Raw genomic sequence first — 26,635 nt, 5'->3', positions numbered from 1 at the left:
GTCTGTCTGTCTGTCTCTCTCTCTTCGCGTGTCTGTCTGTCTGTCTGTCTCTCTCTCTTCGCGTGTCTGTCTGTCTGTCTCTCCCTCTTCGCGTGTCTGTCTGTCTGTCTCTCCCTCTTCGCATGTCTGTCTGTCTGTCTGTCTCTCCCTCTTCGCGTGTCTGTCTGTCTGTCTGTCTCTCCCTCTTCACCTGTCTGTCTGTCTGTCTCTCCCTCTTCACCTGTCTGTCTGTCTGTCTGTCTCTCCCTCTTCACCTGTCTGTCTGTCTGTCTGTCTCTCCCTCTTCACCTGTCTGTCTCTCCCTCTTCACCTGTCTGTCTCTTTAGATGGTTTAGAGTTTGTTCCTACATAACATGCTTATTATCAGCTCAGTAAAAGTGGGATGAAATTTTAAAGTAAGATTTAACTACAAGTGGATTCTAAAAATTCAGCTTAAACATCGATTAAGCATCAAATTTAACCCCTGCATGATGGAAACAAAAGTTAACTAGATGAAGCTTATTGGCATCAAGAAGATTAGGACAAATTTTTTTTTTAAAAAAATTAAATTTGGCTCAAATTATCATCACCACTTCCTTCTCTCAGATTTTTAACATTTAATAAGTACACAAATAAAATAATAATAAGGAAAAAAAAACAGACTTTATTACCAGATAAGCTCTGGTGACGGAGTGTTCCGGGAAATCCTTCAGCACGTCCGACTGAGCTGTTTCCACTAACAAAAAAAAATCAAATAAAGGCTTAGTTATGTTTACATGCAGTTAAGATCATTCGTTATCCTGCAGTTATGTCCAGAAAGGTGGGGATTAAAATAAACCATGAAAGAGAACAAATATCTTGTCTGGAGATCAGACAAGTTTCCTACTAAGTCCTTGGTTTGATCCGAAGCTCAGGTTGCTACGGACAATTTTCCAGAGATGCCAATCAACCTACCATGCATGTCTTTGGACCGGAGGAGGAAACCGGAGTACCCGGAGGAAACCCCTGAGGCACGGGGAGAACATGCAAACTCCACACACACAAGGTGGAGGCGGGAATCGAACCCCTAACCCTGGAGGTGTGAGGCGAACGTGCTAACCACTAAGCCACCGTGCCCCCCAGCGTTAAACATTTATTTTCATAAATGAACAAAATGCAGTGAATGAACAAAAGAGAAATCTAAATCAAATCAATATTTGCTGTGACCTTCCCTTTGCCTTCAAAACAGCAGCAATTCTTCTAGGTACACTTGCACACAGTTTTTGAAGGAACTCGTCTGGTAGGTTGTTCCAAACATCTTGGAGAACTAACCACAGATATTCTGTGATATTCGGCTTTCTCACATCCTTCTTTCTCTTCATGTAATCCCAGACACACTCGATGATGTTGAGATCAGGGCTCTGTAGGGGCCATGCCATCACGTCCAGTACTTCCTGTTCTTCTTACGTTGGCTGTATGTTTGGGGTCTTTGTCCTGCTGCAGAATAAATTTGGGGCCAATCATACACCTCCCTGATGGTATTGCACGATGGATAAGTACCTGCCTGTATTTCTCAGCATTAAGAACACCATTAATCCTGACCAAATCCCTGACCATTTGCAGAAATTAAGCCCCAAATGTTCAAGGACCCTCCACCATGCTTCACTGTTGCCACTGTTGCTCATTATTGTATCGCTCTCCAGCCCTTCGACGAACAAACTGCCTTCTGTTACAGCCAAATATTTCAAACTTTGACTCATCAGTCCAGATCACCTGCTGCCATTTTTCTGCACCCCAGTTCCTGCGTTTTCGTGCATGCTTGAGTCGCTTGGCCTTGTCCCCACGTCGGAGCTATGGCTTTTTGGCTGCAACTCGTCCATGAAGACCGCTTCAGGCCAGACTTCTCCGGACAGTAGATGGGTGTACCTGGGTCACACTGGTTTCTGCCAGTTCTGAGCTGATGGCACTACTGGACATCTTCCGATTTCGAAGGGTAATAAGCTTGATGTGTCTTTCATCTGCTGCACTAAGTTTCCTTGGCCGACCACTGTGTCTACGATCCTCAGCGTTGCCCGTTTCTTTGTGCTTCTTCGAAAGAGCTTGAACAGCACATATTGAAACCCCAGTCTGCTTTGAAATCTTTGACAGGGAGAGACCTTGTTGATGCAGTGTAACTACCTTGTGTCTTGTTGCTGTGCTCAATCTTGCCATGACATGAAACTGTCTTTCACAACCTCACCTTGGTAGCAGAGTTTGGCTGTTCCTCACCCAGTTTTACGCTTCCTACACAGCTGTTTCTGTTTCAGTTCATCACTGGGTTTCAACCTACGTGTGACCTTGATGATCATTAGCACCTGTTTGGTATAATTGGTTGATCATACACCTGACTATAATCCTACAAAATCCCTGACTGTGTGCAAGTGTCCCTATAAGAATTGATGCTGGTTTGAAGGCAAAATGTAGTAACACCAAATATTGATTTGATTTAGAGTTTTCTTTTGTTAGCTCACTTTGCATTTTGTAAATTGACAGAAATAAACACTCATTGTTTATATTTCTGAAAGCATTCTTTGTTTACAGCATTTTTTCACACCTGCCTGAAACTTTTGCACAGTATTGTACTTAATTAAACAGGTTAAAAGAGTTCATTATTTATTAGGTTGCAATGAAAACATCTGAATGACTGTATACTCAGTCTTACTGTATAATCTGTAAGATCTTTATGTTTGACAAAAAAAAAATATTGTTATAAAAAAAAAAAGGGAGGTTTATATTGCAGGGAAATTTAAACCAAATTCTACTCAGATATGAACATATAGGGGGAGATGTTTAAAAAGCAACGCTGTGTGTGTGTGTGTGTGTGTGTGTGTGTGTGTGTGTTGCTAACCGTCACTCTGAGAGTGGAAGAGAAGCACAGACACGCTGCTGGACGGCTGCAGAGGTTTGGCGATGTTCAGGAGCTCCTTGGTGGAGGACAGAGGGCCCGATTTAGACAACAGCTCCTTCAGGGTGACGTTAGATGGCAACGCCGGGTCCAACACTATAGCCGGACCCACAATGCAGTGTGAAAGCAGGCACTCAGGCCTAGAAAAGTGCACATGGTACATAAGTTGTGTCTAATAAGAAGCTTTAAAAAAAAAATACTAAATAAATAAAAATATATAAAAAAAATACAGATAAAAGACTCGGCAGATCAGAAATGAATGTAGAAAGGTTGAGTGAACAACACCACATGCTCCAGAGCCTCAACACTGATCAAACCTTTATTTTTTCCATGATAAAGAAAGAGAGAGTTCAGTAGTTGATTGGGTGAGTGATCAGCAAGACTGAATAAAATCAGTTAGCTTTATTATTTAACTGCACTAAAATAGAAATCCTTAAAAGTCCTGGTCCGTACACCAGACTTCCAGAACAATCGTTTTATAAAAGAGAAAAAAAGAAAAAAAGGATAACAGAAATCGTTTATAAAGCAATACAGGAAGATGTCAGAAACCTTCCCCTTCTTATGTAAGTGCTGTATCTTGCTACATCTAAAGCATAGAGACATTCAGTGCTGATTGGTTCTGATGTATCTGCATTTCTACTGCATATTTATTTTTATTATGATGTACTGAACAGATTTCCATGAAGTTTGTGCCTTCTGATGCTTAAACGCTCTGAAATTAAAATGCCAGTGATTCATTTGCAAAGAAACCTTTATGACTTTGACGACCTTAACGATCACCTTAGTATTTATAACATGTTTATGAAGTGCTGTGTAACCTTATGTAAAGAGAGGAGAAGAAAGAACAAAATAAAAAATAAAATATTGGGGGCAAATAATCTGCAAAGATAAAAAAAAGTAATGCTAATCTCCTTGCTTTCACTCAGCATTGCTTTATGTACAAGTCTTTAATACATGTGTATCCCCCCTTACATTAAAACTGTTTATCACACAAAACAAATGCATAAAAACTAGAGACTAACAGTTGCAAAATTTCGATCGGTTACAAGGCTCTGTGTATCTGCTGCGTTACACCACCCCACAGTTTCAGAAGGTCTCAGAAAAGTGAAGCGGAAAAAAAACCCCCATCTCAGAGCTGCGTCTGATCAGGAAGTGGTCGTGTTCAAACAGTCAAACCACAATCCCACTTACACAAGCAGTGCAAACAGCATGGTGATGTAAAGCTCTGAGTTTCCTCACCTTCCTCTGGGCGCCTCAGTAGCGTCGCTGCCATTCCGCCCCAGCTTCTCTCTGTGTGAAAGACGACATGTTAATATTTCATGCTTTTAACTGATGGACCTTTCAGAGCAGTGAGATTCAGTTCACATTTACTTTAAACCACTAGAGATTAGAACATACGATGTAGAGACATGTCGAGACACCACAACAGCTACAGGATTACATTAGAGAAGATTCTAGAAATCTGAGCTTTCTTAAAGGTTTTCTCTTTGTTTGCTCTGAACTGTTTAACTGGTGATTGTGAAGGTCAAGCAAATAAATGACGTCGAGTCATTAAACCTCTCCGTCCGTCCTTCAGACCTGAAAGAGTCGAGTGCTGTCAGGAGAGGAACGTGATAGAGTCAGGAGAACCTTGTACTCGTTTGCTCTGAGGTAACTTAACAGAGCCACTGTTTTGTTTTGTTCATCCTGATCAAACGGCTTTGTCTCACTCAGGAACAATGGAACGCTTTTATGGTTTTAATCTCATACTTTTACAACCGTGACGATGTGTTTTTATACCTTACAGCATCAAAGGTCCAAATCTCACTACACAACTAGCAGGACCTTCCGGTTCATGCTGCGTTCGAGTACATAACGTAACTCGTAATGATACTCAGACGTGATATTTACATACCACAAAGTAAACGCTCATTTAGCTTGGAGTTCCTCTCCTTTACTCCCGAGTTTAGCATGTGACAGCATGAAGAGGAAACACAGTGACAAGCACGAGGACGCTTCTTTTTCCTTACCATTGTCACCTCTGGTTCGCTCGTTAGGAGTTAATCTCAATCTAAATCTAGATGTGAATTTCTGTAAAGCTGTTTTATGGCAAAAGCCATAAACTCAATTTATCTTTTAAATGAGTTGTACACACACACACAGACACACACACAGACACACACACAGACACACACACAGACACACACACAGACACACACACAGACACACACACACAATTATTAGCTTTAGACAATGCTTTGGGACAATGGAAATTGCTAAAGCGCTATAAAAAATAAACTGAATTGAACAAATAAATAAATAAATAAATAAATAAATAAATAAATTAAGTTACTATATATCAAACATATTTCACTACTGAGCACAGATTTATCCCACAGCACTGCTGAAGTCTCCCAAATCAGACGTTTTTCTTCTTTTATATAAGACATTATGAAAGAAGGGAAAAAAATCCATAAATGATTCTCAAACAGTGTTTCTCAAACAGACATACTAAATGTGACTGATGATTATTTACTGTTTTTACAGACACAGAAAAAGAGAGAAAAGAGAGAAAACAGAGCCAGACAGAGAGTAAGGGTGAGACAGACAGACAGACAGACAGAGAGGCAGACAGACAGACAGAGAGGCAGACAGACAGACAGAGAGGCAGACAGACAGACAGAGAGGCAGGCAGACAGACAGACAGGCAGACAGACTGACAGACTGACAGACTGACTGACTGACTGACTGACTGACTGACTGACTGACTGACTGACTGACTGACTGACTGACAGACTGACAGACTGACAGACTGACAGACTGACTCTGATCTCCACAATCCTATCCAGAAGACTCTTTCATACTAACACCATACAAAGAGGAAACACACAGAGTGGATATTTACTCTTGTGGACATACTGGAATGAACATCATCCCACAGTGGATACTCACCACCTCAAAGACCACATCCACCTCTGTAAAGTCTGTGTTCGCTAAAAGACGTTGCTCTGGGCCAGCTCCATTCCCAAAGAGTGCCACAGCAACCACCATCCCTCAACAAGAAAGACGCTTTTTTCCAAGCCCATTATAAAGCAGTGCTTCTTCACACATTTGCCAATCCACTGTGCCGTTAGCACCTGCACCTTTATACTGTGCCCCACCACATATAACCTGGACCTCCACACCTTACACTCTACCACCATCAGTCTACACTGCAACATCCAAGACCCCAGTAAACTGCACCTAACATCCCTGTTCCCTGGGAATAACAGAACCAAAAAAACACAGGAGACCCTGAACAGCTTAAGCAAGAAGCGACAGAACAACAAACTAGCAGCTTGGTCCACACTCCGACCGGCCTGAACAACAGGAGCAACCTGGTTATGTTACAGCCCAGAAAGGACAAAACCACATTAACTTGGGGGAGATAAAGGACATGCTCAAAATAATATGCACATGCACATGGCTGGACCAGAAGCCACAAGTAAAATAAAAAAAATCCCTGATCTAGTCACACTTTGTCCCTCAGGTTTCAAAGAAATATTGAAATCCTCCAGAAAACCTGAAGAAATCAACAAGGGATGTTTTCTTTTCTTATGTGCCACTTATTTCCTTCCTCTAAATATAATGAAGACATCTTAGAGACGCTTGTTTAAGGGCCTTGTTCAAGGGCCCCAACAATGGCAGCTTGGCAAAGCTGGGGCTTGAACCCTGATCCTCCAGTCCTCCAATTTTTTCAGAGTATCTGACAAAAACTCTATCCTACACCCACAGTCGAATAAGCTGAATTACACTAGAGAAAATTACACATGGGCTCAAAATAGCACAGAAAAATAGGTCAGCAACCAGCCACCCAAAAGTATGTTCACTCGTAAACACCTCCCTAAATAACTTTTAACCCCCACAATGGAGACGGCGTGAATCTGGCTGTTGAGAACATAAATTACATATTTAATTATCTGGCAACATTTTCCAAGATCAAAAGCTTTAAGAAAATGCATATGGCCAATCGAGAGAACGGAAAATGGTTTGATTTAGATTGCAAAACTATAAGGAAAAAAAGAAGTAGAACCAAACAACAGGGATCTCCGTCATCAATATTGTGAGGGAGTAAAAAAAAAAAAAACAGTATGTGCAAAAATCAGCTTCAAACTAATGAGGAATCTCTAAATCTTATCCGTATTTGATTAGAGAACAAACAAGCAGCCATACAAAATGGAGACATCTGGAACTTTATACAAAGACAGACAGAGAGAGAAAGACAGAGAGACACATGAAGAGAGACACAGACGCACATACAGAGAGAGAGACACGCATATAAAGCAAGAGAGAGAGCTAGAGACAGGCAGAGAGAGAGACAGAGGGATAGACAGACATACAGACAGACAAAGGGAGAAACAGGTTAGAGACAGGCAGAGAGAGACAGAGACAGATAGGCAGAGAGAGGGGAGAGAGAGAGAGAGGCAGAGAGAGAGAGAGAGAGGCAGAGAGAGAGAGAGAGAGAGAGAGAGAGAGAGAGAGAGAGAGAGGCAGAGAGAGAGAGAGAGAGAGAGAGAGAGAGAGAGAGAGAGAGAGAGAGAGAGAGAGGCAGAGAGAGAGGCAGAGAGAGAGAGAGGCAGAGAGAGAGGCAGAGAGAGAGAGAGAGAGAGAGGCAGAGAGATAGGCAGAGTGAGAGAGAGGGGCAGAGTGAGAGAGAGAGAGAGAGAGAGAGGCAGAGAGAGAGAGAGGCAGAGAGAGAGGCAGAGAGAGAGAGAGAGAGAGGCAGAGAGATAGGCAGAGTGAGAGAGAGGGGCAGAGTGAGAGAGAGAGAGAGAGAGAGAGAGAGAGAGAGAGAGAGGCAGAGAGAGAGAGAGAGAGAGAGAGAGAGAGAGAGAGAGAGAGAGAGAGAGAGAGAGAGAGAGAGAGGCAGAGTGAGAGAGAGGGGCAGAGTGAGAGAGAGAGAGAGAGAGAGAGAGAGAGAGAGAGAGAGAGAGAGAGAGAGAGAGAGAGAGAGAGAGAGAGAGGGGCAGAGTGAGAGAGAGAGAGAGAGAGGCAGAGAGGCAGAGTGAGAGAGAGAGAGAGAGAGAGAGAGAGAGAGATAGGGGCAGAGAGAGAGAGAGAGATAGGGGCAGAGAGAGAGAGAGAGAGAGAGAGAGAGAGAGAGAGAGAGAGGCAGAGAGAGAGAGAGAGAGAGAGAGAGAGAGAGAGAGGCAGAGAGAGAGAGAGAGAGAGGCAGAGAGAGAGAGAGAGAGAGAGAGAGAGAGAGAGAGAGAGAGAGAGAGAGAGAGAGAGAGAGAGAGAGAGAGAGAGACAGAGAGAGAGGCAGAGAGACAAAGAGAGAGAGGGGCAGAGAGAGAGAGAGAGAGAGGGGCAGAGAGAGAGAGACCTTAACTTTCTCTGCTCCTCTTCCAGCTGCTGTTTCACTGTGTGAAGATCCTTCAGTAGATCAGCATCAGTACCGTTCACCCAGGTGTACACCACGTCTATAGGCATGGGCAAACACAGCCTAGAGAACAAGACACAATCAGAGCAAAACACAACACACTTCTCTTTCTCTTCCTGCGTTTCATCACACACTCGTATTACTCAGTCCTGCTCTGAGAGTCAAGTCAGCAGTACAGAGAGATCATATCAAAAAGTACAGTATAGAGCAGTACAGTATAGATCATATCAAATGTGCATTACAGCTGACTATCCGCAGATCCCTACAAATCCCAGAATGCCTTGCCACTGTATTGACGTGTAGTCACGAACAGCAAGCGCCCCTCATTCTCTGTTGACAGTCGTTAAGACCATGTTACAGTCACATCGGGCAAGTTAACTCCACCCTCCACAAAAATGGCCAAACGAAAGATGGACAATAGGAGCTTTCAAGACAGGTGGGAGACAGATTATCTGTTCACGAATATAAAGGACAGACCTGTTTGTCTTGTGTGCTAACGGAGCTAACATGTCTGTAACCAAAGAATAGAACATAAGAAGACACTAGTCGAAAAGTTGGATTTTCATTGAATGAAATTATAATTTTTGGTTGTTTTGTTGTTGGTTTTTGAAAAAGATCCACTTCAAAAAGGAGCTTAAAACGATCCAGTGAGAGGCGTCATTTATTTATTTAAATAAGAAATGAACACCACTGATGTGTCTTTTATTTCAAATGTGTTTGTAATATCAAGCTCTGGTTGTTCCAAATCCTGTGTTCAAGCAAAACTAAAGTTTGTTTCCATATGAAAAAGGTTGAACATTACATATCAGTTGCAGTTCATTTTTCAATAAATATTCAGTTTGGCCCGTGACTTTATCTCAGTTTTATATTTTGGCCCACTGTGAATTTGAGTTTAACACCCCTGCTTTATCAGATACCACTGAACCACTGAAGGTGCCAGCTTGGGAGAACGAGACTGTGCATTTCTTCATGTGTGATGTAAAGAACAGGATTTGCTTAGATGTTTGGCTCCATTAAGACTGTATAGGAATGTGCAGCAAGTGGGACCAAAATCACGTGCACCCTGATCACCACACTTGTATGTTGTTGAACATCTTGTTACAGATTTATTCCCTATGTGTTTGCTGTTATATTAATCTCCTTTTCTCTTCTGGGAAGTTTTGTTTCAATAAATGTTGGAGCGTGGCTTTGGCGATTGGTGACCATTGCAGCTAAGGGCATTAGTGAGATCAGGAACTGATGTCGTAAGAGTGATTAGGTCTGGGGTGCATTCTGTTTTTTCAGTGGGGTTCAGGAAACACATGTGGGTGTGATGGTCAGGAGTGCACATACTTTTGGTCACATAGTGTACATACATCATGACTGACTGAGACGATCACTGCTTGAATGTTAAAGGAAGATCTGCTCACCTTGTCTGGAAGGATTTACCAGCCACATTGTCTCTGTAGGAGTCAAACAGGACATGATACTGATCCCGACTCCACTCCAGAACCACCTGCATGCAGCACACACACAACACACACACACTTAATCTCGTACAATATAAATATAGAATAGTGTGTGTATGCTGTGTGTGCGTTGTATGTTGCACAGGTACAGCCCGTAAGCGGTGAGACAGACAGGTGTATGTGTGTGTATATGTGTGTGTGTTGTGGTGTGTATGGTGTGTATATGCTGTGTGTGTGTAGTTCGGATGTAAACCAAACCTCTCCGAACTGGAAGGTGGACCCAATCATGATCACAGGCCCCCCGAAGCACAGGTACAGCCCGTCGCGGTGAGACAGACAGGTGTGTGTGTGTCTGTGTGAGTGGTGTGTATATATGCTGTGTGTGTGTTTAAACCGAACCTCTCCGAACTGGAAGGCGGACACGATCATGATCACAAGCCCCCCGAAGCACAGGTACAGCCCGTCGCGGTGAGACAGACAGGTGTGTGTGGTGTGTGTATATATGCTGTGTGTGAGTAAACTGAACCTCTGCAAACTGGAAGGCGGACACGATCATGATCACAAGCCCCCCGAAGCACAGGTACAGCCCGTAGCGGTGAGACAGACAGGTGTGTGTGTGTGTGTGTGTGTGTGTGTGTGTGTGTATATATATGCTGTGTGTGTGTAAACCGAACCTCTCCGAACTGGAATGCAGACACGATCATGATCACAAGCCCCCCGAAGCACAGGTACAGCCCGTAGCGGTGAGACAGACAGGTGTGTGTGTGTGTGTGTGTGTATATGCTGTGTGTGTAAACCGAACCTCTCCGAACTGGAATGCAGACACGATCATGATCACAAGACCCCCGAAGCACAGGTACAGCCCGTAGCGGTGAGACAGACAGGTGTGTGTGTGTGTGTGTGTGTGTGTGTGTGTGTGTGTGTGTGTGTGTGTGTATATGCTGTGTGTGTAAACCGAACCTCTCCGAACTGGAATGCAGACACGATCATGATCACAAGCCCCCCGAAGCACAGGTACAGCCCGTAGCCCCGGTCCGAACCTCTCCGAACTGGAATGCAGACACGATCATGATCACAAGCCCCCCGAAGCACAGGTACAGCCCGTAGCGGTGAGACAGACAGGTGTGTGTGTGTGTGTGTGTGTGTGTGTGTGTGTATATGCTGTGTGTGTAAACCGAACCTCTCCGAACTGGAATGCAGACACGATCATGATCACAAGACCCCCGAAGCACAGGTACAGCCCGTAGCGGTGAGACAGACAGGTGTATGTTTGTCTCTGCAGCAGCTTCAGTAACGAACCGATGATGGCCATGACAACACTGATCAGTCCGCATGTCTCCTTCTGCTCGCCGCTAACACCAGCGCTCTGCCGCTCCTGTCATCCGGATAAAAGTTGTGATCCACGCTGTCACCTGTCCGCCTGCGACCGAACGCCACATTACACACACTTCCGTGTTGGTGATGACAAAACACCGTCCGCAACCTGCGTGTACAAGCAAAGCCCCGCCCCATAAACCGAGATAAGCCAATAGATTTACTTTCACTGAGAATTCACCAATCAGTGTAGACATACAGTGTAGAGGGTTTGAGTAAACGGACCAATCATAGCGCAGACGGCGGTATTTACAGGAATCAACGAACAGTTTCATTGAAGAAAAAAGCGCGCTGCTGCCCTCAAGTGATGAACTCCAAACCTGTAACTACAGAGAACTCTTATCTTAGCTGATCTTAAAATATTTAAAACAGCAAACAGCAACACTAAATCTAATGTGTGTGTATGTATATGTATATGTGTATGTGTATGTGTGTGTGTGGGTGAGGGTGTATGTGTGTGTGGGTGTATGTGTGTGTGTGTGTGTGTGTGTATGTGTGTGGGTGTATGTGGGTGTGTATGTGTGTGTGTGGTAGTTACATGCCCAAGCTCGTTGAAATTCTGATCTGCTGTATCTTTTCATCTCAAACACAGATTCCCGTGTGTGAGTGTGTATGTGAGTTTGTATGTGAGTGTGTGTATGTGAGTGTGTATGTGTGTGTAAATAATAGTAGGTAAACAATAGTACCTCTATGTTGTCCAGTGAAGTTGGTGTAACAGCAAGCAGTTACATAATTTATGGAACAAGTTTCTGATCTTGAGGTTCCCTTCTCTATACACTTCTCCTTCCATTGTTCTGTTACATAATGATCTTTATCTTATCTGTCCATGGGCTGTTGTTTCAGAGCTGTACAAACCTCAGTGTTTTAGATGTTGTTAGTGATCTCTTCTTATTATTTATGTGATTTATTGATTGTGTATACATTTTGTAGTAAAGCCTGTATTTACTCTGGTGAAGCCTTCTTTTGATTGTTGTATTTGACACAGGAATCTTTCACAAATCTGATAACAGAGAGTAAACTGATGTACTAAAGACATCGCAAATTAATATTTTACACACACACACACACATGTTTCTACTGGTCATAGATTTCCTGTGTTGTCAGTTAGTTACCATTTATTTCTATAAATGGTCATTTAAAATTAACAGCTATGAGGCTAATTTATTTCAACTTATATTTACTATATCAGATTTTCAGTGTGTCTAAATGTTCTGCACACTTTAGTGTCATTGCCCCTTTGAATCGTTTGAACTTAATTCAGACCTGCATTTTTCTGCAAATTTTCATTTCAGGACTTTTTGTTTGGGGATCTTATGCTTTCCCTTTGTTGTCTGAACAACTTTAAAAAAGGCACATTTGGTTATTAACCTTCATGTTGTCCCTGGGTCTTTTTGACCCCGCTGGAAGAATTTAATGTGTCATAACTTTGGTTTTCTTCCACATATTTGCCTGAAATTTACCAGGATTGTTCCAAATTATGAACTTTGCAAGCAAAATTAATTTTGTCTATTTTCGTTGAACTATGTGTTCAGAACAGTATATACTACGCGTTCGTTATCCTCTTGGGTCATTTTGACTCGGCCACATTTAGTGGGGCAATAGGTCACACTTTGCATACATGATGCAAAGTGTGACTTTGCATCATGTATGTATGAACATGCATACAGACACAAAAATGCACACGTAAAATGTCCACTAACACACGCACCCAAAACACACACTCACACCCCACACACACACACACACACGCACACACACACACACACACACAAACACACACACAAATTGGGCATTGCATTTCATTAGGCCTCCAGAAAAGAAAAAAAAAGCCAAACATTTGTAAATATTTCACACTTTTGAAAAAAAAAAAAAAATATATATATATATATATATATATATATATATATATATATATATATATATATATATATATACTTTTATTATACCTGGAACTGGAGTATCATGAATGCTCTGCCATGCCTGTATAGTAGCCTTTTTATATTCCTGATTCTTTCTTCAGGATTTTGCTTTAGGTTCACTGGTAGTTACATGCCCATGCCTGTTGGAAATCTGATCTACTGATTCCCAGATGTGTGTGTGTGTGTGTGTGTGTGTGTGTGTGTGTGAGATTGTGTGAGAGAGAGAGAGAGTGTGTGTGTGTGTGAGAGAGCGTGAGAGAGACAGACAGAGAGAGAAACAGAGAAAGAGACTTTAACTTTTAAACTCCTTTTATTTCAATATAAGCAATCCTAAAATATTTGTACAACACGAGCAGGGGCGATAGACAGCACAATGCTTTTCTATGGCACCAGATTTTTCTAAAACATAGCAAATTTTTACTTTTTTATAGAACTGAAAATCAACCAAAATCCTGGACTTTATCATTGCTGTTGTTATCATTAAAACATTGTGGCTGCCTTTCTGCTCTATCTTATTTCTCCTGCTCATGTAAATCACCATTTTTGCTTGGCCCACAGTGAAATTTAAAAGTTGACATTCTGCTTGCTTTCTCCGTGTGTATTTTACTCCCAGAATAAACATTTGCACTAAAAAACGTCTATTAAAACGTTAAAAACAGTCTGCAGGTTAAAAAGGGGCTTTAATCTGGAGCATTGTGTAAAAGTATGAAAAATCATCTCCCTCTGGAGACAGAAGGGACACTCATGACACTCAGCTCGAGGACAGAGCGCCATGGTGTCTCAACTCTGCCATGGAGACCTTTTTATTAAAAACCTTCACACATGCTTTATAAAAACATTTTCCAGAAACCTCATAAAAAATCCAGTAAAATCGACAGGATTCCCTGAATAATTAGCGTGCATTCCCTGTAGGACATTTTGGGTATTAGCCAAATTAGGTACAAAGCGACCTTTTATTTTCTCAACTGTCCCTTCCCAGTTTTTTGCATGACTGAATCGTCTCCCAGGTACACATCTAAATATTAAAACCTCCTTTTTTCCCCAAAGGAGTCCACCTGGGAGTTTTGGCACATTAAAAGACCACTGCACTTTCAGAGAGAGAGAGAGAGAAGAGAGAGAGAGAGAGAGAGACTCAAAATATACACTGTTTGATATGTCTCAAAATATACACTGCTCGAACAAATAAAGGGAACACTTAAACAACACAATGTAACTGACAATAAATTTCACATGCTGATGTGCAAATGGAATAGACAACAGGTGGAAATTATAGGCAATTAGCAAGACACCCCCAATAAGGGAGTGGTTCTGCAGGTGGTGACCACAGACCACTTCTCAGTTCCTATGCTTTCTCTCTGAAGGTTTGGTCACTTTTGAATGCTGGCGGTGCTTTCACTCTAGTGGTAGCATGAGACGGAGTCTACAAACCACACAAGTGGCTCAGGTAGTGCAGTTCATCCAGGATGGCACAACAATGTGAGCTGTGGCTAGTAGGTTTGCTGTGTCTGTCAACGTAGTGTCCAGAGCATGGAGGCGCTACCAGGAGACAGGCCAGTACATCAGGAGACGTGGAGGAGGCCGTAGGAGGGCAACAACCCAGCAGCACTACTGCTACCTCCGCCCTGCAAGGAGGAACAGGAGGAGCACTGCCAGAGCCCTGCAAAATTACCTCCAGCAGGCCACAAATGTGCATGTGTCTGCGCAAACGGTCAGAAACAGACTCCATAAGGGTGGTATGAGGGCCCGACGGCAACAGGTGGGGGGGGTGCTTACAGCCCAACACCGGGCAGGATGTTTGGCATTTGCCAGAGAACACCAAGATTGGCAAATTTTCCACTGGTGCCCTGTGCTCTTCACAGATGAAAGCAGGTTCACACTGAGCACATGTGACAGACGTGACAGAGCCTGGAGACGCCGTGGAGAACGTTCTGCTGCCTGCAACATCCTCCAACATGACTGGTTTGGCAGTGGGTCAGTAATGGTGTGGGGTGGCATCTCTTTGGAGGGCCGCACAGCCCTCCGTGTGCTCGCCAGAGGTAGCCTGACTGCCATTAGGACCCGAGATGAGATCCTCAGACCCCTTGTGAGACCATATGCCGGTGTGGTTGGCCCTGGGTTCCTCCTAATGCAAGACAATTCTAGACCTCATGTGGCTGGAGTGTGTCAGCAGTTCCTGCAAGACAAAGGCATTGATGCTATGGACTGGCCCACCCGTTCCCCAGACCTGAATCCAATTGAGCACATCTGGGACATCATGTCTCGCTCCATCCACCAACGCCACGTTGCACCACAGACTGTCCAGGAGTTGCCGGATGCTTTAGTCCAGGACTGGGAGGAGATCCCTCAGGAGACCATCTGCCACTTTATAAGGAGCATGCCCAGGCATTGTAGGGAGGTCATACAGGCACGTGGAGGCCACACACACTACTGAGCCTCATTTTGACTTGTTTGAAGGACATTACATCAAAGTTGGATCAGCTTGTAGTGTGTTTTTCCACTTCAATTTTGAGTGTGACTCCAAATCCAGACCTCCATGGGTTAATAAATTTGATTTTCATTGATAATTTTTGTGTGATTTTGTTGTCAGCACATTCAGCTATGTAAAGAACAAAGTATTTAATAAGACTATTTCATTCATTCAGATCTAGGATGTGTTGCTTACGTTTTCCCTTTAGTGTTTTTTTTTGAGTAGTGTATAAATAAGAAGGACGATGTGTTACGAGTCGTTCTTTTCGGAGTTGAGTCAGTTGAGTCAGTTGAGTCAGAATCGAAACGTAGTCAAATAACATTTAATTGAATTTATATTAAAAAAATCTTAATGTCCTGATTATATATTCACCTGCGTGATAAAGAGAACTAAAAGAACACGTAACGAATGCCAGTTACTACAGTGATTAAAGAGTCGACTCACTGAAGCAGTGAACATTACTGAGCACAGTGAGGAAAAGAAACCGGAGGGCTGAACTACACCGACCCGCTAAGTCACGTGACTCAGCCAAGTTTTCTTTCTTCTTTCTTCCACGTTGTTTCAGTTGTTGTGATCAGTGACACTGGTGTGAACCAGAGCAGATTGCATCTTATTATCTGACCTCCAGACATGTTTATTACTTGTTTTATTTGACCAGCCTACATTATTGCATGGTGATGCATATATCTGTAAAACACAACAATGGTGTGGTTTCTGGAAGGTCTGTGCTTCCTGCCAACATTTCTGGTTATTTGGTCCTCCTGCACATTTATCCTGAATTATCTCATTGCTCTTGGCCGTGGGGACGTGGATGTGATCTTCCCATACATCAGGTAAGCTTGAACTTCCTCTGATCTCCTTTGTTCAGCACAATGAATAAATCACTGTGACTTTCTTTCTCCTACATAAGTGAACAGTACTGACAAAAAAAAAATATATATATGTATATGTATACTTCATATAGAAATATATAATAGTCTATATAGACAATATCATGCATAATTATATATACTGTTTCTTTTTGTTTCCTCTTGTACATGTCAGTGATTCATGACTTGTACTTGAACAGCAGCTGAGTTACTTTCGTTTTCCCTTAAAAACCACAAAGGCTTCCAGTCACACATCAAGTCAGTCACCAGCTCACATATTGACCTGGGAATCAGTAGATCTGATTGACCAAACTCACCTGCAATCCTTCTGATGTCCTTTTTCACTCTAGCTCTCAACTCTATACCAAATAATCACTGAATAATAACAAGATCTCTAGATGACACGAGATCAGACACGGATGATGATGAGAGAGTGAGAAGGTCTGGGGTTCAGTAGGTGTTCCAGTTCATCCCCAAAGTGTACGGTGGGGTTGAGTCAGAGTCAGGGCTCAGTGCAGGACACTCGAGTTCTTACGCTTTAACCTTAACACAGATGGTGATCTGTGCTTTATTTAGAAGGGGAATTGTCATGCTGGAAGTGTGTGAGTCTCTTAGTTCCATTGCAGGGAAATTGTTACAGTTTAAAGAGACATTCTGTACAACTGTGTGCTTCTGAAATTGTGTTATTGGTTTGGGGAAGAACCACATACAAGTCTGATATGAAGGTTAACAAATAGTTTTGGCCAAATAGTATGTATAAGTAAAATGCTTCTAAAGCTGTGAAAATCTACAGAGGTGAAAACACCAAGATGTATTTATTGAGAAACACCCTGTTATGCAGGAAACAGTGTGTCCTGTGCTTAGTTTTATGGTTGATGGTCCTTTGCACAGAAAAAAAGAATCAACCCTTACTGAAGATGAAAGAATGGATGAATGAATGAATGGATGGATGGATAGTGTTTTGAAATATAAATATGTATCAATGTTTTGACGTGTTTCAGTGATACGGGAGTGGCCCCTCCGGAGAGATGCATATTTGGCCTCATGGCAACAATTTCAGCTCTTGCAGGTGATCTAATTTATTTATTTTCACAAACCTTAGAATAAAAATGACACCATAACACAATGCCATATATTGTGCTTGCTTTAAAATATGCCATATATATATATATATATATATATATATATATATATATATATATATATATATATATATACATATAAATATATATAAATATATATGTATATGTATGTACACACATATATATACACACACACACACTAATTATTCGAGCACATCTGCACTTTATTTATAATAATTATACTCTTCTGCCTCTGATCCATATTTATATAAATCCAATTTTTTCTTTGCTACTGTACAGTGAATACTATTTCTAGTATTTTTTATTTAAATTGTATTTAGTCGAACGTCAGTCAAATGTTAATCATTTGGCAAAAGCATTGCTCCAAAGATGAGGTGATTCGTTAATAAGTTCAAACAAAATTCAGTGTGAAATTTACACATAAAACAAACTCAATGACATCATGTGGAATTCACCAGAGATATGCGATGCAAAGTTTTTGTGGTGCTGTCCCAAAGTCACAGATTTTCTTGAGAAACGGTGGAATTTTCACAAACACGCTTTGCAGCGTATGCAGCAGTTTCATTTCTCTTTCAGTAAAACAAAAAAAAAAGACACAACAAATGAAATCATTTCTCCGCTGTGTGACTCAGTTGGGTAAACTCGAATCCAGTCAAAGGCAAAACCCCAAACTGCGGCTAGAGAAATGAAACACAGAGCTATACAGAATTTTCACAACCGATCCAAGATCACATTAAATGTCTCGGCGTGCGTGCACGTGCGCTGTGCAATACGATAAACCGCTCTCTCACATATACACTCTGTTGTTTCTAGGGTTTGCCACCATGTTTGCCAGATATAAATTTGTGCAGAAGCTGATTGAAGGAAGAGTTGCCATGTCTCCGTGTCTGAACAAAGCTGCTTTCGTCTTGGCTACACTCTCTTGTATAGGGATGTGTTTTGTAGCAACATTTCAGGTTTGTTCACAATCACACGAGTCATAGTGTGCTGTTATAATGTTACTATAAATTTATGACTATCGTGGTTCACATAACCAGCTACTGATTCTAATAATACTACTAATAATCATAGTTACAGAAGTAGGTGGTGGTATCAGCAGTTTTTGTTCTAGTAGCTGGGAATAATGTACACTAACAATTAAACCCTATATGAATTTTATCTACTGTAGAATTGTCTCATCTCCAACACACTATCTTTATTTGTGTCTTTATGAAATGAACGCGTTTTAGGAGACAGAGATGAGAACTGTTCATGATATTGGAGCTTCATTGTTCTTCATTTGCGGAATGATTTACATCATCCTACAGACCATCATCTCGTACAAGGTTCATCCTTACGGATCTTCAAAGCGCACGTGTCACGTCCGTGCCGTCTTTTCCTCGGTGGCTTTACTGACAGTGGTTATAAGTATCCTTTACATCCATACGACGTCATTTGACCTCTTATGAGCTTGAGCAAGGACGAGGCAGGTTGTTTTTTCCTTAACATCCTTTTCCCCCCACAGCTATTATTTCTGCCTCGTTTCTGAAGACCCAATTTCACTGGACCCCAGAAGACCAGGTGTCCTCATCACTTCATCTCAATCTCACAGATCGTCTTAAATTACTGAGAAACACAGCGGCAAATCAAACATGCGCGTTCCTTTTACTCACATAATTAAAAGAAACAAACAAAGAAAAAAAAGAGAAAAAAAGATTTTTTTTCGACTTTGTTTTAATTTCATAGGGCTACAAGCTGCATGTCGTGAGCGCTGCGAGTGAGTGGATAGCTGCCTTCACTTTCGTCTTCTTCTTCTACACGTACATCCAGGAGTTCAAGGTTTGTTAAAGGAAATAATATCAGTTATATTTTTACAGTTTGTTGTACGTCTCACTTGTTTGTTTGTTTTTTTTTTACAGCAGTTCACCTTGCGAGTGGACGTCCAGTTACTGGAGTTTACATGAGTCCGTTTCAAAGGTCGCTGCGAGTTTGTTTGCACAGCGGGAGGAGTTTTTTTTTAATACAAGAAATCAAACTTTCGAATGATTTTTACCATATCAAGTTTTTTATTTTTGTACACTGTTTATAGTATTATTTAATCAAACAGGCATGGAATACTGAATTGAACTCATTCCAATCAGTGATCTGTAATGATACAATGCACTTTAATCCACGTTGCTGTAATTTATCCACTATGAACACTGATCCAGCAATAAAAAGGATGCAGTTACACAATAAGCATGACTCCTGTATTGGGAAATAGAAGCATGTGATGTTTTCCTGGTATGATAATGGGATATGACCTTGTGATCATTCTGCTTTCTTAATAACCTGTTTGTAAAAAATAGTTTAGATCACATCCTAAATAAAAGAACACGCATCACACATTAGTTTGGTGATATCGCTGTACGTCTGGTGAAAATCATTGACACTTACAAAAAAGTCAACATTAATAAGAAGAATCATGACTCTCACGACGATCCTTTTCTTGACTATTTCTAAATCTTTACCACAACGTAGAGAGAGATGTAGACAGCCGTGTCTAAGGCACATCTAAGCCGCTCGTATGGCACGAGTGTAGTCCGTGTGAGTGTCAGCAGCATGGGTGAGTACACTGCATACATTTACCCTGTACAGAGACAAGCTCTCAGCAGACAGCTTCAGTAGGTCAGAGGGCGGGGCTAATCAGTCACTGAAAGATGATTCGCTGTCTGAGCTGTCGTTTTCTTGTTCTTCAGTCCCCTTCTTGCTAAAGTCTGGCACCGGGGCATCTGGTGAACTGTGAATGACAAAAAGAGATAGAAGCGCCTCCTGGTGTAACGTGACGGCACAACAGGTTGTCCTGATTTTCTGAGAGAATTTAACAACCATTTATTTTTCTTCTTAGCTTCATGTCTTCCTCCTTAACTAGATTTTGTTTGTATTTATAATCTTTAAAGTTAATGCTTAAATGGTACGTCCAGACGTTTCTACGCCAAGTATGTGATTTATTCTTGCGTGTGAGGAGGTGTGTATATTTACACGCTCTTATGACAGACCGCTAGTGGTAGAAATGTGGAATCACTTGTAAACTGAACGTGGAGTTGCTCACAAGATGCAGACAGATAAAGTCCGGTGCAGATTTAATTGATCTCTATTTTCTAGTTTTTTAAAACTTTTAACTTTAAGAAAACTTTTATCTCCTTAGAAATGTTTTACACCATTAATTATCAGCAGCTCAAGCTGTGCTTTTTAAAAACAGAAGCTGTTCACCATATATGGCAATCTGGGGCGGATACTTATCCAAATGAGCATAGCTGTGTGTTTTTTATTGAATGTTTAGGATTAATCAGTGTCCAACGCTTACAGCTGTGCAGGTGAGAAATACTGATTTCCATGTGTGTTCTGATGGCTCACAAAGCTTGTGTAGATCGTTCACTACTGCTTATAGAACATGATGAAGTATATTACATAATAGACAAACAACTGGAGGTATAAATAAATAAATAAATAAATACTTACTCTAAGAGATTGGGGTCTAAACCCTCAAGAATCATTTTGTTTTTTATCGCCATGACCGGAACACCCTTAACATGAAAACAAAACCATGGCAACTGTTAGCCTTAGGAAGCTGCTCAAATAATTCTTGACATTATTAAGACAACAGAAGTGTAGCTGCAGTAATGTAACTGTTGTTACTGTAAGCGTCTAGCAGAGAAAGAACGAAGACATACCACTTGCACCATTTTGAGGTATCTGGCGTATCGAGGGTCCTTGGCTACTGTCATCACATTGTCTGCCGCCGGTTCTCCCTTAGGCCCCTGAGAGCCTTCCTGCCCTTGTCCAGGAACCTGTAAACAATCAAGAATGATCCAATAAAACATACAAATGTTGACCAGTATTCAAAATGTCCTTAAATTACATTGATCTTCATTCAACGAAACATTAAACAAACCACTAAATGAATCTAATCATTAACAGCCAAACCAAACACTATATAAAATACTAAACACTAAAATCGTGCGAACCCTATGATAATTCACACTCATGATAAGCTAGTGTGTGACACGTGTGTGATGATGTCAGGCGGAATCGGATGTCTGATCTACCTCAGAAGGTGGAGAAGGTACAGTCGAGCCTGCTGGAGCACTGGATCCCACTGCTGGGCCGTTGGTCTCTGCCGAAGGCCTCCGATCTACTCTGTCCACAGTGACGTCCTCAAGGCCAGGGATCGAGGACAGCTTCAAAGAAAGGACCAAATGGGATTGATGGGTGTTGAGTGAAACCTGACATGAACTGACTTGTGAAGAGACTTAGAGATTCACAACAGTTCTGTAGATTCATTAACGCTCAAAATGAGCCCACTTCTGTTATTATTGAAAGGGAGGAAAAGGAAACTGAAAAGGAAAAAAATAGAATAGAATAGAAGAAGGGAAAAGAAAAGAAAAGAAAAGAAAAGAAACTAGCCTAATGCAGCAAACACACTTCTCACTACAGCACACATGGACACTAACTTGTACTGAGAAGTTCCTCAACATTAATCTGTACACAAATAAAAAGGATGATGTAGTCAAAATAAAAGCTGTTGTAAAAGAGGAATAAAATATTTATATATATATATATAAAAAATGTAGAAAAAAAATCTATGTGCATAAATGCTTTGTGTGAGTAGAGAGAGAAATGTCTGATGCTGGTCTGTACACCCATTATAGCTAAAGGAGCAACATTAATGCATGACGAAGTCTAGAGTTTTTGTAGAACCTTTACCTTTGTTTCCAAGATGCTGAGGGTTGTTTCAATTTGCTGGATCCGTAACGAAATCGTTGAAAGTTTCTACATAAAATTGTACAAAAAAAAGTGTTATTGTGCGTTCAGACTCGGTCTGAGACACTAAACGCCAAACCAACGCTGAACTCTGAAACACAAAAACAAAAATCACCCACAATTTGAAAAGGAAAGTTGAACAAAATGAAACTATTTTCTGTATCTTGTATTTATAATAATTGTCTCATTAGCATTGCCATGGCTATGACCACATTAATCAGGCTCAAATGATCAATTATTAACTCTGACATGAAGAGTGTCAGTTACAGTCAAGAGTGTCACTTACAGTCAAATTAATGTTCTTCTTTTTATATTTTAGTAAATATAAAAAGAAGTCTACATCACTACATTACATATACATTACAACACAGTGAAATTCTTGTATTGCATACACAAACTTTGGAAGTCGGGATCAGAGCACAGGGTCAGCCATGAATGATACAGTGACCCTGGAGCAGTGAGGGTTAAGGGCCTTGCTCAAGGGCCCAACAGTGGCAGATAGGTAGTGCTGGACCCTATTGACCCTCTGAACAACCACCCAGAGCATTACCCAACACCGGCCCTGTTTATTTATGCCAATTTCCACTGATCACCTTAAATTTTTCTAAACTATGTTTTTTAGTTTTGTTTCATTGCAACAGTCCTAAACTGTATTCATTTCCAAAAATAATATTTTCTCCAATTCAGCATGACACCATTTGGACCTGTCAAATATTTTGGACTTTACAAGATTTAATATTCTTCATTATGTCCACAGATGTACTGTTTTAGTCTTTATTTCATCTTTATAAAGACATGTGATTGGTTCATTCTGAGCTCAGTCACGTGTCATTATTAAAAGGGTGCACATACTTATGCAAACAAGTTATTGTAAGGTATTTCAGATATGTACACAGCGTCACATATTATATATCATGCAATTTTAAGTTAGAGAAAATCTAAAAAAAAATTGTGCATAAACAATATCTGAATGTGTGTATAAATAATAGAAGTTGTGAATCATCTCATGGATATCGTATCGGTTCGTTAAATCTGAGTATCGGTTCATTCCTAATGCTACTGGTTCGTCCTAAAAAAAATGGAAAAATGGAAACACGTTAATAGCGTTAGCATTAGCAATATCTACCTCTTCACACACGGTGGAAAAGCGGTTGAGGAAGCGGACCGTGTGAACGATGAACTGGTTGAGAAAAGTGACGATTCTTCTTTGCTGAATCGCCGGAACCTGTAAAAAATGAATCGCTACATTCAGTATTAACACTTGTCAATATAAACCGCTGCAAAAACACCGACCAAAGCAACTACTGACCTTCGTAAGATCTATACCTGAACCCACGATCGGTAATCCATCTTCATCCATGATAACACTTTATAAATAACTCTTTGAGAACGTTTAAGTGTTTTTGTTTAAAGCGCTCGTGAGCTTTTTTTTATTAGTATTCAGTAAACATTCTCATGAAGGATCACGTCCCGTGACTTTTAACGTGACGTTTGTGACCACGCCCACTTCCGGAAGTTCATGCGACAAATTAAAAGTCTTCGAATTTCAAAAGGTTTGTGTGGCTCATAAAATGATCCAGAAGCGCACACAGACACACAACTATCAAAAACTACGTAGTGAGAGACTGTTGGATAAAAACGAATGATTGAGTCTCTGAACAAAGTAGTAAGAACAAATAGCTCTGATAATATCGGTTTAAAAACAATACAGTGAGTCTGTACAGTAAAGCAGACAGGAAATACAGATATATCTCCTGTGTGTGGGGAAATAAAAACATGTCGTGTTCCTCAGTCGTCCATGGTGAAGTCGTAGGGCTGGAATTCAGTGCGAAACTGTTTGGTCAGCGCTTCCTCTTCCTCTCTGCTGCTTTTACACTCTTTCCAATCTGAGCGGGTTGGCATGTTCAAAACCGCCTCGCTGGCCAGGACCTCCCTGTATAACACACACACACACACACACACACACACACACTTAGAATTGTACAAGCGTAAAACATGAACTTCAATCCTAACACTAATGTCTACCTTCCAAACTGTAAAGGGAAGTTCTTCCTAATGCGGTAGAACAGCTTCTCCCCCGTATCCATCTCCACGTAGAAATATGGCGTTCCTGGTGGAGCGATCTTGGGCCAAAGACAGAAACGAAGAGACAGAATCGGATGAACTCTTACTCGAACACATAATCTGCTCTGTTAGAGAGGTGTGTCGTGACTTTGTGTGGATAAATGACCAGGGATTCTGCTCTGTGTGGCTTGTTGTACCTGTTTGAGGTCGGTGTGTTCTGGGATCTCCATCAGTTCCATTTGCTGTTCCTGTGCCTGCACAACAAATGCCTCTTTAATGTCTTCTGTAGTGCACGTCTCCATGGGAACAGGCACCACCTGCCACCAAGACACACACACACGTGAACAGACAGACCCAAACACGCGCACACACACACACACACACACAGGCATGTCAAGACAAGATAGATTACCTTTTTAATAAACAAATAATTATAAAAATGTGTTCAGACTTAAATTTGGTCATCACTGGGAATAAATCCCTCAGACTGTTTGTTCTTCAGGACAGACAGCGTTTGTCTGCTCAGACTTAAACTGATGCCGTTGATGTAAGTGAGACTGAGAACCAGCGGAGAACCGGAGACTATCAGATCTCCGCCGTAAGATTCACACACTTTAATTTACGTGGTGCTGCTGGACGAACCCCGGGGCTCTACAGGGCCGTCTATACAGGCAGCTCCCACGGACACACACACCTGAATCATACACGTCACCTTTTACAACACCAAGCTCTACACCCTGTCTGCTGCAGAAAACACAGCGAGCTGGGCCGAGTACCGAAAACATAAAAAATGACTAAACATTAATCAGACACTAAATTAATTATATTCTAATAATTATTACACTACAATATTTCCATTTACTCATTTATTAAAAGCAGGTATTCCTTCACTGCAACCCTCGTTTGCATAAAGAAACGTCCCTCGGTCACTATATATGGTAATGGTAATGGTATGGCTATATATGGATATCCCTTTTAGAGATTGCAGTATCTTGCTCGACGTGCTGCTTGCACTAGATGACAGCGAGCATGTTTAGTCTAAGAGGAACTTCTCAGACCATGAAGTAGAAATGCATATAAATGTACATACACACACACATATGTTTTTAGACTTTATGGCTGTAAATCCTTGGTCATTTGCTAATATAACAGCCAGGAAGTGTGATCAGAGTGGCACAATTTTACACAGCTGACACATGCTGACGGTGATGATGAAAGAGATGAGAGAAGAGGGAAAGGCACAGCACCTGGAGCTGAAGATGCTGGCTGCGGTAATTCCTCTCGAACAGGACACAGCGTCGGCCGCGGCTCTTGTACAGCTTCCTGACGGCGTTTTTGTATTTCTGCAGCTCGTCCACCGCCTCAGATGGCAGCTCCACCACCGACTGGTAATGTCCGATGGGCAGGAGCAGCACGTGGTCCGGGGTCAGGCCACCTTTAGCCAGCGCCATGTAACACTGAGGAGGAGACACGCGTCTGTTAGAGCTTACGGTCAATCGCTTACTCTTCGAATCAATCCGTCAGACAAGTATGATGTGGAACTCACGTGCGTCCCGATGCTGATGACCAAGTGCTTCTCCACCTCGGGACTGGCTAAACAGAACCAGCACGGTCCAGTTGGCTGAGCTGAGGTCACCAAGATGGAGACAAGAAAGTTTTTAAGCACAAATTTGTTAAAATCTTGCCAATGCAATAAGAAAATTTAAAACTTGAAGTGAGTAAAAATGTCCAGAAATCAATTTTATATTCAGTTTGCTGCAAAATTATAACAGGAAGCACCAGATACACTTTATTATACATGATTTTCTTGTGATTATTGCAGCCCAAAAGCTACCTTTATTTATTTATTTTTGTGGAATCTGTGACATTTCAAGCACGGGGTTCTTCTTTTAAACTCACGTGGTTTACGAGGCTGTTTGGGCTGAAAGGATCCGTCCCACTCAGACGACCTCTTCTTCCCTGATCCCTGATGCTGCTGGTGCCGATGACGCTGCGGCTCCTTCTGACCCAGATCGAAGAAGAACTGAGATGCTGGTTCATCCTGATCGACACACAGGGGTAAGACGGACATGACATGACAAGTCAAGCGACATTGCAGCAAAAATCTAATATCTGCTCTATGCTGAAGGATTCTCCCTAAATATCATACACTAATGGCGAAAGTGGAACAGCTTATCGTCTGTACGAGGCATCAGGTGAAGATTTAGTAGCGTCATACAAAAGGTTTACACGTCGATACAAACACACACCTCTCCAACAGCTGCAGATGGAAACGGCTTCTCCTTACTGCCCTCTTTCATTGGTTT

At 41.5% G+C, this 26,635-nt stretch overlaps 4 protein-coding genes across 8 annotated transcripts in view; 1 reads left to right on the top strand and 3 right to left on the bottom strand.

Annotated features, from left to right (window-relative positions):
• Window positions 1-11,215, bottom strand: part of gnptab (N-acetylglucosamine-1-phosphate transferase subunits alpha and beta) — a 34,877-nt gene extending 23,662 nt beyond the window's left edge. Inside the window, exons 1-6 of one of the 5 annotated variants that reach the window (XM_060886411.1) lie at window positions 10,932-11,215; window positions 9,713-9,798; window positions 8,247-8,366; window positions 4,142-4,192; window positions 2,846-3,042; window positions 651-715 (exon numbers count right to left, since the gene is read on the bottom strand). In XM_060886411.1, the coding sequence (XP_060742394.1) occupies window positions 651-715; window positions 2,846-3,042; window positions 4,142-4,192; window positions 8,247-8,366; window positions 9,713-9,798; window positions 10,932-11,063 (651 nt within the window). In that variant the 5' untranslated portion in view covers window positions 11,064-11,215. Of the gene's footprint in view, window positions 1-650; window positions 716-2,845; window positions 3,043-4,141; window positions 4,193-8,246; window positions 8,367-9,712; window positions 9,799-10,009; window positions 10,055-10,150; window positions 10,255-10,425; window positions 10,519-10,553; window positions 10,631-10,931 lie in introns of those variants that run through there. The other 4 variants (XM_060886409.1, XM_060886408.1, XM_060886407.1 and 1 more) reach the window with 4 other exon arrangements.
• A 4,792-nt stretch (window positions 11,216-16,007) lies between these two features.
• On the top strand, window positions 16,008-19,700 carry dram1 (DNA-damage regulated autophagy modulator 1). Its single transcript, XM_060886313.1, has 7 exons — window positions 16,008-16,344; window positions 17,382-17,449; window positions 18,297-18,439; window positions 18,713-18,890; window positions 18,988-19,043; window positions 19,209-19,301; window positions 19,382-19,700. Exons 1-7 carry the CDS (start codon window positions 16,214-16,216, stop codon window positions 19,424-19,426), a joined length of 714 nt encoding a protein of 237 aa, XP_060742296.1. The 5' UTR covers window positions 16,008-16,213; the 3' UTR covers window positions 19,427-19,700.
• Window positions 19,506-23,715, bottom strand: washc3 (WASH complex subunit 3). The gene is made up of 7 exons (XM_060886314.1): window positions 23,575-23,715; window positions 23,392-23,490; window positions 22,209-22,274; window positions 21,551-21,682; window positions 21,176-21,292; window positions 20,964-21,028; window positions 19,506-20,241 (listed from the first exon to the last, which is right to left on the bottom strand). Exons 1-7 carry the CDS (start codon window positions 23,623-23,625, stop codon window positions 20,148-20,150), a joined length of 624 nt encoding a protein of 207 aa, XP_060742297.1. The 5' UTR covers window positions 23,626-23,715; the 3' UTR covers window positions 19,506-20,147.
• The window catches only part of cwf19l1 (CWF19 like cell cycle control factor 1), a 6,130-nt gene continuing 3,158 nt past the window's right edge, over window positions 23,664-26,635 (bottom strand). Inside the window, exons 8-14 of the mRNA XM_060886312.1 lie at window positions 26,579-26,635; window positions 26,229-26,370; window positions 25,876-25,955; window positions 25,577-25,786; window positions 24,527-24,646; window positions 24,291-24,388; window positions 23,664-24,198 (exon numbers count right to left, since the gene is read on the bottom strand). The exon at window positions 26,579-26,635 is cut by the window's right edge and continues 93 nt beyond it. Coding sequence (XP_060742295.1) covers window positions 24,054-24,198; window positions 24,291-24,388; window positions 24,527-24,646; window positions 25,577-25,786; window positions 25,876-25,955; window positions 26,229-26,370; window positions 26,579-26,635 — 852 coding nt within the window. The 3' untranslated portion in view covers window positions 23,664-24,053. The remainder of the gene's footprint in view (window positions 24,199-24,290; window positions 24,389-24,526; window positions 24,647-25,576; window positions 25,787-25,875; window positions 25,956-26,228; window positions 26,371-26,578) is intronic.

The sequence above is a fragment of the Tachysurus vachellii genome, chromosome 14, assembly GCF_030014155.1.
Source record: "Tachysurus vachellii isolate PV-2020 chromosome 14, HZAU_Pvac_v1, whole genome shotgun sequence".
Lineage (NCBI taxonomy): Eukaryota > Metazoa > Chordata > Actinopteri > Siluriformes > Bagridae > Tachysurus > Tachysurus vachellii.
This window is presented reverse-complemented; position numbering and strand designations above follow the sequence as displayed.